The sequence below is a fragment of the Zea mays genome, chromosome 9 (assembly GCF_902167145.1).
Source record: "Zea mays cultivar B73 chromosome 9, Zm-B73-REFERENCE-NAM-5.0, whole genome shotgun sequence".
NCBI lineage: Eukaryota > Viridiplantae > Streptophyta > Magnoliopsida > Poales > Poaceae > Zea > Zea mays.
In genome coordinates, this window is record NC_050104.1 from 45,190,263 (window position 1) to 45,202,797 (window position 12,535).

A 12,535-nucleotide genomic window follows, 5' to 3' on the forward strand; every position below is an offset into this window, starting at 1 on the left:
AAGCTTAAGAGACTTTTTTCACGGATCAAGCTCGTTACGAAAAACGATCTAGCACCGCGAAAGGGGCTACTGTTGGGTCTATGCTTCGTCGCCGAAGGTCTTCTAGGAAGAAGCGGCTTTCGGCTGAAGCTGCTTGTGTGAGATGGCCGAAGGTTCCTCTTCATGAAGCTTCGGTATTACAAACCGACTTAAAGATAGAATGACCTTTTAGTCCATGAAGGTCTGAGTCAATGTTGTAAACTTTTATAAGGGGCATAATTGTAATTCCTCACAGGCTGTGTCCTGTGCCTATAAATAGTGAACAGTATTCCTTTACTGTTCACGCATTCTGGTAATTGCAATTGCATCTTTCGGGAACCAATCTTTGCCAAGGCAGAGGTATAATTGTATTCAATGATTCAATATATTAAGTAAATATAATATAATTCGTTTATGATTCATTTACCTTTTCATACCCTTTATTTTATGTTATCTTATATCATCTATTAGAATTTAATTACGAAGACTTAACCTTCGTAATTATATTCTCATCAACCTTCGTCCATGGTTCATTATCCTCAAGGGAATATTGTTTCATGGACGAAGGACGTTAACATTTAACATTTTATGTTGCCTTGTTCTTAATTCATAGCATTTGATAACAAGTCCCCAACACCCCCGTCCCACACGTCGCGACTCGGGAGTAAGTAGTAGACAAGAGGTCAATTGTCCATGACCACACGTCCACCCGTACCATAAAAAAGAGCCGATATCACGATCAACTTGCTGCAATGCATCTACTGCTTGCATGTAATCCCAAATGAATAATTCAGAAAAATACTGAAAATTGCCAGATCAGGAGACCAGTTGCCAGAAGGAAAAAAAAACAAAGAACAGTAGTCTATTAGCTATCCTCAAAAGCTTCAGACTTGCGACGACCCGGCCATGAGTCGATCGAGCGCTAGAAAACGACCCATCATTTCATTTCCCCCAGTTGAATTCAAATCTGGCGTGCGTGCTTTGGCGTACGTAGAACAATGAGACAGTCAAGAAGAATATATGCTGCCGCGTTGGAATTGGAAATAGCTAGCGAGAACCACAACACAACGTGACAGCCGCCGCGGCCAAATTAAAAGGATGACACACAGACACAGTCAGTCTGTGCCAAACTCTCAAGTCAACTGTCAAGTCTACTTCCACAGAAGGGCGATGCTGTTGTGCCCGTGAACGTGAAGAAAGCGTTAGCTTTGGGCGCGTCTGCTGGCCCACTATACCATGGTCTAGCTACTGAACTTCTGAGCGACGACAAGAGCATGCATGCACGGCACTGAAGAACATAAGCGCCTATAAAAACGCCAGCACATTCCATCGCCTAAGGCACTCCATCGATCGATCAAGCAGCTCGCTGCAAGTTGTGAACGAACATACCACCATGGCGTCGTCTTCATCGGCATTGTTGGCGCTTCCGGTTCTTGTGCTTTCTATTGCCTTCTCCATTGTTCATGGTACTGCAGATGACGCGCAAAGGTACATGGTCGTAGCATCTAGTTCCCTGGAGCCATCAGAAGTCTGCTCAGGCCAAAAAGGTAAATTATATAAATCGTAGTACGGCCCGCGTGAAAATAAATGCTTTCATCGTATATATGCTGATTCTGTTTTGTATGAACATGTCTGAGTTTAAAAAGATAAATTCTTGATTTTCCATTTTTTTGGATGAACCTAAAGTGGGGATACGATAACAGCAATTGGCCAATTGCTTCTTTTATCTAATATAATGATAACTGATTATACACTAATAAATTTGCACTGACACTAATCTGGTCATGATAATAACCTAATTAAAAATAAAAATATGTTGGTTACCACTACTACACTTTTGGCATATAAAACATACACTAATCAAACTCGCTATTATAACAACACTAAGTAATAATATACCATACTAAGAATCCTTAGTTTATTCACTAACGATACATATTAAAAAATATTAGGGTGTTTGGTTTGAGAAATGAGCTAGTCCATCATCTTCTCACTCTTCACTATTTTTGTTTGGTTTGTGCAATAGAATGAGTTGATCCATCACCACCTCATTCTTCATAGTTAGTTAGTTAGTACTAATATGAGGAATGCGGTCATCCCACCAAATTTGAGTAATGAACCCATGATGCACCACCTCAATTTGGATGTAGTGATTCCTTAAACCAAACACCCCCTATATGGATGGACTCGTCCGGCAATTTTTTATACCATATATATCACAACGTCTGAAAAAATGGTTATTTAAATATAGCCACATTTTATTCTGGATTTCTCGCTAGTCAAAAAAGGTAAAAATAGTGAATGACTCTCTAAAATGTAAATAAGATATAGAAAACTTGTTAGGGATTGGAAAGATATGAACATGGTTTTTATGTAAATGACTGAAATTTAGAAAGACAATTGGAGTGTTGCTTGCTTGTCTCTAGAGATTCATTAGTTGTACATATTCTAAAATAGTACGTATTTATCCGCATCAGAAAATTAAACTGGTTTTCTCTAATATTTCTAATGGTCCATGCATCGTCCAGTTACCTCATCCAAGAACGGTGCCACGCTACCACTAGTCCACCGTCACGGCCCGTGCTCTCCGGTCATGTCCAAAGAGAAGCCTTCGCACGAGGAAACGCTCGGCCGAGACCAACTACGAGCCGCCAACATCCACGCGAAGCTTTCTTCTCCTCGAAACAGTAGCGCGAAAGAGCTCCAGCAGTCGGGCGTGACTATCCCGACTAGCTCCGGCTACTCCCTGGGCACCCCAGAGTACGTGATCACCGTCAGCCTGGGCACGCCCGCCGTGACCCAGGTCATGAGCATAGACACAGGCAGCGACGTCTCGTGGGTGCAGTGCGCTCCGTGCGCCGCGCAGTCGTGCTCCTCGCAGAAGGACAAGCTGTTCGATCCGGCCAAGTCCGCGACGTACTCCGCCTTCTCCTGCAGCTCTGCCCAGTGCGCGCAGCTCGGCGGCGAGGGCAATGGCTGCTTGAACTCGCATTGCCAGTACATCGTCAAGTACGTCGACCACTCCAACACCACGGGGACGTACGGCTCCGACACACTCGGCCTCACCACGTCCGACGCCGTCAAGAACTTCCAGTTCGGGTGCAGCCACCGCGCAAACGGCTTCGTGGGCCAGCTGGACGGCCTCATGGGGCTCGGTGGCGACACGGAGTCCCTCGTGTCGCAGACGGCTGCGACCTACGGCAAGGCGTTCTCCTACTGCCTCCCGCCGTCGTCGAGCTCCGCTGGAGGGTTCCTCACCCTCGGCGCAGCTGCTGGTGGCACGTCCTCGTCGCGCTACTCACGCACGCCGCTGGTGAGATTCAACGTTCCCACGTTCTACGGCGTGTTCCTCCAGGCCATCACCGTGGCCGGGACCAAGCTCAACGTGCCGGCCTCGGTCTTCTCCGGCGCGTCCGTCGTCGACTCCGGCACCGTCATCACGCAGCTGCCGCCGACGGCGTACCAGGCGCTACGGACGGCGTTCAAGAAAGAGATGAAGGCGTACCCGTCGGCGGCCCCGGTTGGCATCCTGGACACCTGCTTCGACTTCAGCGGCATCAAGACGGTCAGGGTGCCGGTGGTGACACTGACTTTCTCCCGCGGCGCCGTCATGGACCTCGACGTCTCCGGCATATTCTACGCTGGCTGCCTCGCGTTCACTGCCACGGCCCAAGATGGCGACACCGGAATCTTGGGGAACGTGCAGCAGCGTACGTTCGAGATGCTATTCGATGTCGGAGGGAGCACCCTTGGATTCCGCCCTGGCGCTTGCTAAATTTCTATTAATAATTTCAAGGGAATACGGGAAATTTTCGTCCCAAAAAGTAACGTATTTGATGGAAATCCATCCGAATAAGCATAAACCATGAATGAACATTTAGATGATGTCTATCAACAACACGGCTTTGGAAATTTTAATCAAGACTATAAACAGATTTAATAGTCTCTGCATAAGTGACCTAGTATTTTGTTCAAATGTCTACAAGATTATGTGTATTCGTACTGTATTTCAGAAAAACACGCACACATCTTGTCGTGTACAATTGAGAGTATATATGTCACTACATGACGGTTGAGTTTTAAGGACCCTTATTAGGCTGTTGGTTGCTAAAAATTGTGAACTAATAGTTGGTTGCTAAATACATTTTTAGTCATGGTCTGTTGGTGTTTAAAAGTCTAAAATTTAACAACTTATGGTGGGTCGCTATAGAGGTCGTTATCGCTGTAGAACAGAGTCATTTTGGTAGTGATGGTTGAGTTACACATCACAAGAAATTAGATAGCAAAAGATCGTTATTAAAAAATACAGAAAAGTAAAAAATTGAAATAAGTAAAACTTAATTAAATTAAATAAAACATTGATGGCTAATTGTAGAGTTTGCTAAGACATTTTATTCATTCTAACTTCTAAATAGGAACTTTAGCTGATGCAGTTGACATATACTGAAATGATTGGAAGATGTAATGATCCGCGCAATTACTAACCTTTTTTTTAAAAAATAGTTATTACTCATACGAAGAAGTTCAAGATGTCCTACAATGCACACACGCGAGTTACACTAGTACAAAATGGCTCTATGACTGCGGTGTGCACAAATTTCTACAAACACTTTCAGTTATCGCGCATGAGTGAAAGAAACACTACACGACGGTTGATCTTTAGCGACCCTTATTAGGGACCGACAGTTGGTCGCTAAAAGTTATGGATCGACGGTTGGTCGCTAAATGCGTTTATAGCGACGCTCTGTGGGTCGCTAAAAGTCTAGAAATTTAACGACTTATGGTCGGTCGCTATATAGGTAAGTGTGTGACTGATGGTGGGTCACTATAGGGGTACGCGATTTTTGTGTTTCTTATTTACTCACCAAAGACCATCTAAAGGCCTACTAAACAAACGAAACCCTATTCCACGCACCAAACCACAAGCGCAGCCGCCGTCACCTCTGCCTAGGGCTGGATAAAAAACTCGAATCATTAGTGACTCGACTCGACTCGGCTCGTTGAAAATGAGTCACAAGTTGAGCTAACAATTTAACTCGGTTTTAACCGAGCCAAACTCGAGCTGGCTCATGAGTTACTCGCGAGCTAAACGAGTTGTACATTCATCCCCACTCCCACGACCCATGCACCATTGACCGGCCTAGCACCATATCGAGTAGCCCACAACTCACACGACGACTCTCCCTCAGACCCTCACGGTCACCCTCATGGCCTCACCCACTCACCCTCTCGGTCTCTCCCTCTCTCCTAGTTTCCCCAAAAACGAAACCCTAGCGCCGCCGCCCCGGTGGCCGTGGACCCCTAGAGTAGAAAAATAGAGCAGGCGTCGGTGGCCGTGGACCTGTGGAGGAGAGCAGGCGCCGCCGCGCCAGTGTGCTGCGTCGCCGGCGAGTGAGCCAACCACTGTCCACTGGTCTGCTCTTGTTTATTCAATGGCCACGAAAGGATCTCATCCAGCCGAGGTGAGTCATCTCCGTATAGGGACGTCTGCTGAACTCCCTCGATACTCATCTTTCCCCCTTCTTCTACCTCCTTCCATAGCTTTCTCCCCACTATGTACCTCATCGGTGCACTTGAAGAAGCGTCATTGAGCACCGTTCGGAGATTCCCCTTCCCAGCATCATCGCCTGACCAAGTAAGTAGTAATAACGAGTAATCCTCTAAGTCTCCTGTACGGCGGTACCTCTTCGAGCTACAATTTCGTTAACTGGAGCAATACTAGGAACCTTGCCATTCCATGTTACTGACTGTTGCGTGTAATGGAATGAAACTGTTATGAACTATAAGTCTATAATGGTTAGCTGCATGTATCTCAATATACAATTTCTTTATCAGTCTTTGGGGTTTTGCTTAGACTGTGATGATGATATGCTTTAGCTGAGGTTGGGAGTATTAATTACGTCGGTTCTGGTGTAGCAATTCAAAATACGTGAAGCACTTTCTTGTTTACGTCATCCATCAGTCTTCTCCATTTTATCTCAATTATTTTTCAGTCAAAGTTGTACAGCGCCAGCAACAGATCATGTACTTGGCAAATAAAAATCATTAGGTGGTGATTTTTTCTCACCACATTAACAATGGATTTCATTATGGTAGCAACAAAGTTACAATATTCAAGTTTAATTAGGTGGCAATTTTTGACAAATATTTAAAGAATTTTTTTATCCTGAGCTAAATTTCCTCTTCTTCTCATAATAGATCTTAGTAATGCGACACTTCTTTGTTGTGTATGTGAATATATGACCCTCTTGCTACATTATTTCAGGATTTGACACAGTTCATCTGTCGCTCGAGCCATAACGGGCGTGATGTGATGAAGAAACTGAATTTTGTAGTGGAAATGAGGTACTCACATCGTGAATCTTTCTAAAATTGTGGTTATCAATGTGCACTAGGATCCTGCAACAAACAGATAGACATAAACCTGCTCATAACCTATACTATATACATATACACACTGTTTCATCGGAGGTATTGTGAGGTTCCGCCGGCGTCTCGGCACAAGTGAACCACGATCTGCATCTCAGTCGTCTCCCCAAGCACCATCGCCTATCATGGATGCCTACAGGTATATGCTAGTTTTTGTTCTTATGGAATCCGGATTTTAGTACTGGGCATGACTGAATATCGGAAGTCCATGGGGTCATATGTCTGCATCACTGCATCCAAAAATACTAGTACATTCTTATAGCGCGTCAGACTGCCAAAGAAATATGAGAAGCAGTTTCAACCTTTACAATTTTTTTGCTACCCATAAATAATAGGCAAACATTAGGTTATTTATAGCTCCCAACAAACAATAAGACAAAAATATTTATTCTCCACTGTCATAAAATTCCCTCTAACAGGTGTACGACGTCCGCAGTACTAGTAAGAAAAAATGAAAAATAGCAGTAGTAGAAGTGTAGAACTGCTTTTATATTGCACTACCAGCATAAGATTCTATGGAACGACACTTCTCTAAAAACAACAACTAGCTCATAGTGATATGTGTGCATTTGTGCTAGATGAGTAATGAAATGAATAAATTGAATATATCACATGTATGCCTAGTAACATGCAGAGATATTGTCATTTATCTACAATAACTAGTTCAGCCTTAAAATCCATAGAAAGTGGCATACAACTCTGGTTTAGTTGATGGCGCAGCCACAACACCTTCTGTGCCAGTAATACTTGATGCTAGGATGCCAACTACGCTAGAGAGCAATAGAAACATTGATGTTGATAAGATTAGCTAATTTTTGCACCCATTAGCGAAGAACTAAAATGCTTCTTTTTTCTGTTGAATTTACTATTGTCTCAAACATATGTTCAAAATCACAGGCACCAGTTGCAGCCAGCAAAAGCAAACTTACAAGTGAGCTGGTTCCTCCCGCGGATTCACCAGTAATAAATTATCCAATGCTTTAGACCTAGCAAAGTGCTACAAAGAAAAGGTTAAATCAACAAACACTTCATTTCTTCCATTATTTCTTATTCATATCACTTGCTTGTTTGTGTACCTTGAGTATAACCAATTGGTTTTAGGTCGTGCACATCACCTACAGGGAGGCCTACAAAGAAGCTTTTTGTTAATGACGTTGATTAGAAGGATGGAGGGGCTGACTGTGCTGCAGCCAAAGCTAGGCTTATTAGGTACGTTTCTATGTATGTGATTCATCCAAATAATTATAAATACAAAATGGCATAAAAATAACAATAACCGTTTTTCTTAGAATTTCTCATTGCATTCGTTGTTACTGCAATGGCTTGAGCACTAGGAAGCTTATCCTGCTTTCCTTACCAACAAATGTTTCATTGTTCGTGACGGATAACTGTTTTTATAACTGAGATGATGTTTGTGCTACTACTCTCTGGTTCTAAACAAGTCCACCCAATTTTTCTTAGGTTTCTCATTGCATTCATTGTTACTGCAATGGCTTGAACACTAGGAAGCTTATCCTGATTTCCTTTCAAACAAATGTTTTAACTGTTTGTGATCGATCTTTTTGCAGCTCCTGCAAGATCACTGGAATAGATAGTTCAGAACAAATAAGTGACATTTTGCGTGGCATTGAAGGAAGAGTGATACTGCTTTGGTCATGTCTTCTTCCACATGTGCATTGAGATCTGTGGTAGTATTGTGTGTTTGGTGATCCTGGTTTATCCTTTGGGATGGTTATGTTGGGATGGATATGTGATAGTATATTTGACATCTTATTTTGCAGGTGAGCTATGTAATTGACCCAAAAGGCACTTCAAGCGGGCAGGAAAGTCTAAGGCCCTTACTAAGTACTTCCAAGTAAGTAGAGCAATCACCATCACACGGATTTATTCAAGATTTTTTTGTGTTAAGCCAATTGTTCGTTTTCATGTAATTGTTGTCCACTAATATTTTATTGAATAATTTGTGTGTCGTCCCAACGCACGGTCATTGTACTAGTAGTATTGAATGCTCCATTTGTAGTTCCTGTGATATTACAGTAGTGCAGTCTAAAATACTGAAACATTGTACACTGTAATACCCTGAAAGGCTGGGCCAATCAATTTTGACTCTTCTTTACTTGGTCATGTATTTATTAAAAAAATTCTTGGTAGCTGCGGTCTGATTTGGACTCTATATTCATGATTTGACTTACAAATCTTCGTGCACATAAGTGTGAATTGGTTTCTCCACACATATAGTGACACAAAGGTGTGGAGCAAGAAAGAGGGTTATTGCCCCATTTTAGGTGACCAATATGTTTCCCTAATCAAAATGCGATCAGTATATGGCTGATGCTTACATGATATCAGTTGCATGGCCGTACAAGAAAGTAATAGTCTATATCTTATCTTGTTTATGTTTAGATTTATATGAGCCGTCAACTTAATGATGATTAACCTTGATTGCACCAGCTGAAGTTGGTGCATAAGGCTGCAACACCGCCTAGTGGAAGTAGATAAGGCATCAAAACTGTATTTTTATTTGCAAATGTAGCAACAATATACTAATTTGATGTACTTTTTTCTAGGGTGTTCTGGACAAAGAAATCTTGTACATTAAAACAGGAGGATACAAGAAGCTGGAGTGGTTGTCTGAAGGCTTTTGAACTGTTTGAAGCGTTAGTGTAGCTTTGGTGCTTTTGTGACTGATCAGCTCTGGAGCAGCTAGAGTGATGTAGTTGTGGGATTTTGAACAATAGCTAGAGTGATATAAAACATTAGTGATGTAGTTGTGGGCTTTTGAACTGTTTCAAGCTGAAGTGATGTCGCTGTGGTGCTTTTGTGACTGATCATCTCTGGAGCTTTTGTGAATGATCTAGCTAGCTATCTGTAAATGATCTAGTTGTGAATGATATTATAATTGTGATGCTTTTGTGAATATATAATTGTGGTGCTTTTGTGTTTATGTGATGGATCTATGACTGTGGTATACTGATTAACTGTGTATGTTTTTATGATTTGTGTATAAAAATCTGTGATTTGTGGTGCTTAATTAAATGTATATTATTATTAATAACAACTGTAAAAAAGCCGACTTTCTGTTGGTTGCTAAATGTATAGTATGACGACTTACGATTGGTTGCTAAATCTATAGTACAACAACCCACAGTTGGTCGCTAAATATATAATATTAGCAACGGACGGTCGGTCGCTAAAAAGATGTCGGTCGCTAAAGCCTTTAGCGACGGCACTTACAGCGACCATCCTTATGGGTCGCTAAAAGTTTTTAGCGACCAACCGTAGGTCGCTGAAGGCCGTTTTAGCAACCAACCGTAGGTCGCTGTAAGTGAACCGTCGTGTAGTGAAAATTGGTGGCCCTGATTGAAGAACCGTCCATATAAATCGTCTATTTACACTAGTAATTCACGTAAGGAAACACATGTGATAACTATATTTGCACTAGTTGTACACTTTAAAAATTCGCCAGTGAAAAGGCATTATTTTCACTAGTAGTCTTTAAGTAAACCACCAATACAAATATGTTTCCACTGGGGTTCCTTACGCTAACCGCCTGTGATGATTCTAGTGTAAAAACCCCTTGTTCCTCCCCGATCAGTACTGTTTCTAGCACCAATCTTCCATTGCAGGCGGTTTTGGAGGTCCATATTTAAAAATACAAGGGTAAAAGGGTAAAGGTTTTGATCTTCATTTTTTGGAAGAAGATTGCTAAGAAATTAGGTTGGTTTATGCTTCTCTTGACAATTTTGTTCATTCTTACTCAATTTTATCCACTTTTTGGATCTAGGGTTTCACCATGTGTTATAGTGAGGAGTAGCTAGGTTATTGTCTCTATTTGCTCAAATGAGATTGCTTAAGATGGTTAGATATTGTCTCTCCACTATCCCTTTTCTTGTTTAGTTCTAATTTAGTTTATCCATGATATATTTAGTTCTTTAATGAATGGTGTGTTTGTATGGAGAGAGGAAGGTATGTTTGGTAATTAAGTTTTTTTGTTTATTATTTGCTAAAAAAGGTTGGTTTATATTTCTCTTGGAGTTTTTGCTTATTATTACTCAATTTTAATCACCTTTTGGATCTAGATTTCACCATATGCGTTTATGTGTGTTCTTATGTGTTTATGTTACTTTTTTACAAGTAATGATTGAGAGGTTATTCTGGATGTATAACTTATCAGACTAGATCCATCTTACATATCCAAGGTCCATAGGTTTATTGACGTCGCTACGAACCATGCTTAGAGAACAAAGAAAAAACACATATATTGTCCATGCATGGACTAGAAAAATATTGTTGTATTTGATGGCACAGGATGAATCATTTTTCAACAGGTATGCTGAGGATTTATGTAACGGAACCTCCCAAAATATTAGGCTTACCTACATCTGTTCTTGTCCCAAGGACTTTAGACAGTCATGCAGATGCATCCAATAGCTCGACATGACCTAGTTCTTGTGTCTTCTTCATCTCCCAAGAGCGTACATCCCATATCACAGACATTACATCACATCGAAGTAAAGGCGGAAAGGATTACTGAAAGTCACCTAGAGGGGGTGGATAGGCGGAATCTGAAATTTACAAACTTAAGCACATACTACAAGTCGGGGTTAGCGTTAGAATTAAATCCGAGTCCGAAAGAGAGGGAAAACAAATCAACCAAGAAATAAATCGGATGAACATGGTGATTTGTTTTACCAAGGTTCGATTCCAAAGAACCTAGTCCCCGTTGAGGTGGTCACAAAGACCGGGTCTCTTTCAACCCTTTCCCTCTCTCAAACAGTCACTTAGACTGAGTGAGCTTTCTCCTTAATCAAACGAGTCACTTAGACCCCACAAGGACCACCACACACTTGGTGTCTCTTGCTTTGATTACAAGTCACTTGAGAATAAGAATGGGAAGGAAGAAAGCACGATTGCAAAAGCCAAGCGACAAGAGCGACAAATAACACACATATCACACTCTCTCTCAAGTCACTAATCACTAATGATCTCTTGTCTCAATTGTGGAACTTGGAGAGATTGGAAGCTTTGATTGTGTCTTGGAATGGATTGCTAGCTCTTGTATTGAATGTGAGAGATTGGAGTGCTTGGGTAAAGTGAGTGGAGGTGGTTGGGGTTGAATTTATAGCCCCCAACCACTTCCTAGTCGTTGCTCCTTTTCTGCCGACCGCGGACGATCCGCGCCCCTGGTCCGGACGGTTCGCCCCTGCACATCAACGGCTGAAATCGCAACGGTCAGCAGTAACGGCTATATCAACCGCTATATAGCATTTAATGCGTCGTCAGATGTCAGATAAAGGCAGTCGCGGACGGTCCGATCGTGCACCCCGGACGGTCCGCGAGGACGCTATAATTCATTTTACCGAACCCGTCACCTTCGGGTTTTTTGGTTCTGCGCCGACCGGACGGTCCACGCCTGAGGTCGGACGGTCCGCGCTTGGTCTCGGACGGTGCTTGCTTTTCCATCGGACGATTTGTAGTGTAGACTTGTGTTTTTGCATTGGTTCTGTCCGAGGGTCACTTTGGTGTCGCGGACGGTCCGCTGCAAGGGCCCGGACGATCCTTAGTGTTGGGCATTTCAACCACCAAAATCATTTAGGAAAAGGTTTGACCCTATTTTCCTTTCAATATCCCCCTTTTTGGTGATTGATGCCAACACAAACCAAAGCAAATATATAAGTGCAGAATTGAACTAGTTTGGTTAATATATGTGCAAAGGTTGCTTGGAATTAAACCAATTTATTCTTTCACTAGATATGCATAGATTGCTTTCTTTTAATATTTTGGACCACGCTTCCACCACTTGTTTTGTTTTTGCAAAATTGTTTTTGGAAAATCTTTTCCAAGTCTTTTTGCAAATAGTCAAAGGTATATGAATAGAATTGCAAGAAGCATTTTCAAGATTTGAATTTTCTCCCCCAGTTTCAAATGCTTTTCCTTTGACTTAAACAAAACTCCCCCTCAATGAAATTCTCCTCTTAGTGGTCAAGAGGGTTTTAGATACTAATTTTGAAAGTGGTCATACCAATTTGAAATATATCAAAAATAAGATACCATTTGAAAACTTCTTTAAAAACTTTGAAATTGGTGG

General features: G+C 41.9%; 1 protein-coding gene and 1 pseudogene across 2 annotated transcripts; both read left to right on the forward strand.

Moving 5' to 3' along the window:
- The first annotated feature begins 1,373 nt into the window (after positions 1-1,373).
- LOC100382179 (Aspartyl protease AED1) lies at positions 1,374-3,824 on the forward strand. The gene is made up of 2 exons (NM_001174939.1): positions 1,374-1,565; positions 2,547-3,824. Exons 1-2 carry the CDS (start codon positions 1,412-1,414, stop codon positions 3,791-3,793), a joined length of 1,401 nt encoding a protein of 466 aa, NP_001168410.1. The 5' UTR covers positions 1,374-1,411; the 3' UTR covers positions 3,794-3,824.
- Positions 3,825-5,208: 1,384 nt separating this feature from the next.
- On the forward strand, positions 5,209-9,366 carry LOC111590129 (uncharacterized; annotated as a pseudogene). Its single transcript, NR_157351.1, has 9 exons — positions 5,209-5,480; positions 5,560-5,653; positions 6,284-6,363; positions 6,490-6,586; positions 7,345-7,457; positions 7,549-7,656; positions 8,016-8,135; positions 8,229-8,302; positions 9,015-9,366. The product of NR_157351.1 is annotated as an uncharacterized protein (transcript).
- The last annotated feature ends 3,169 nt before the right edge of the window (positions 9,367-12,535 follow it).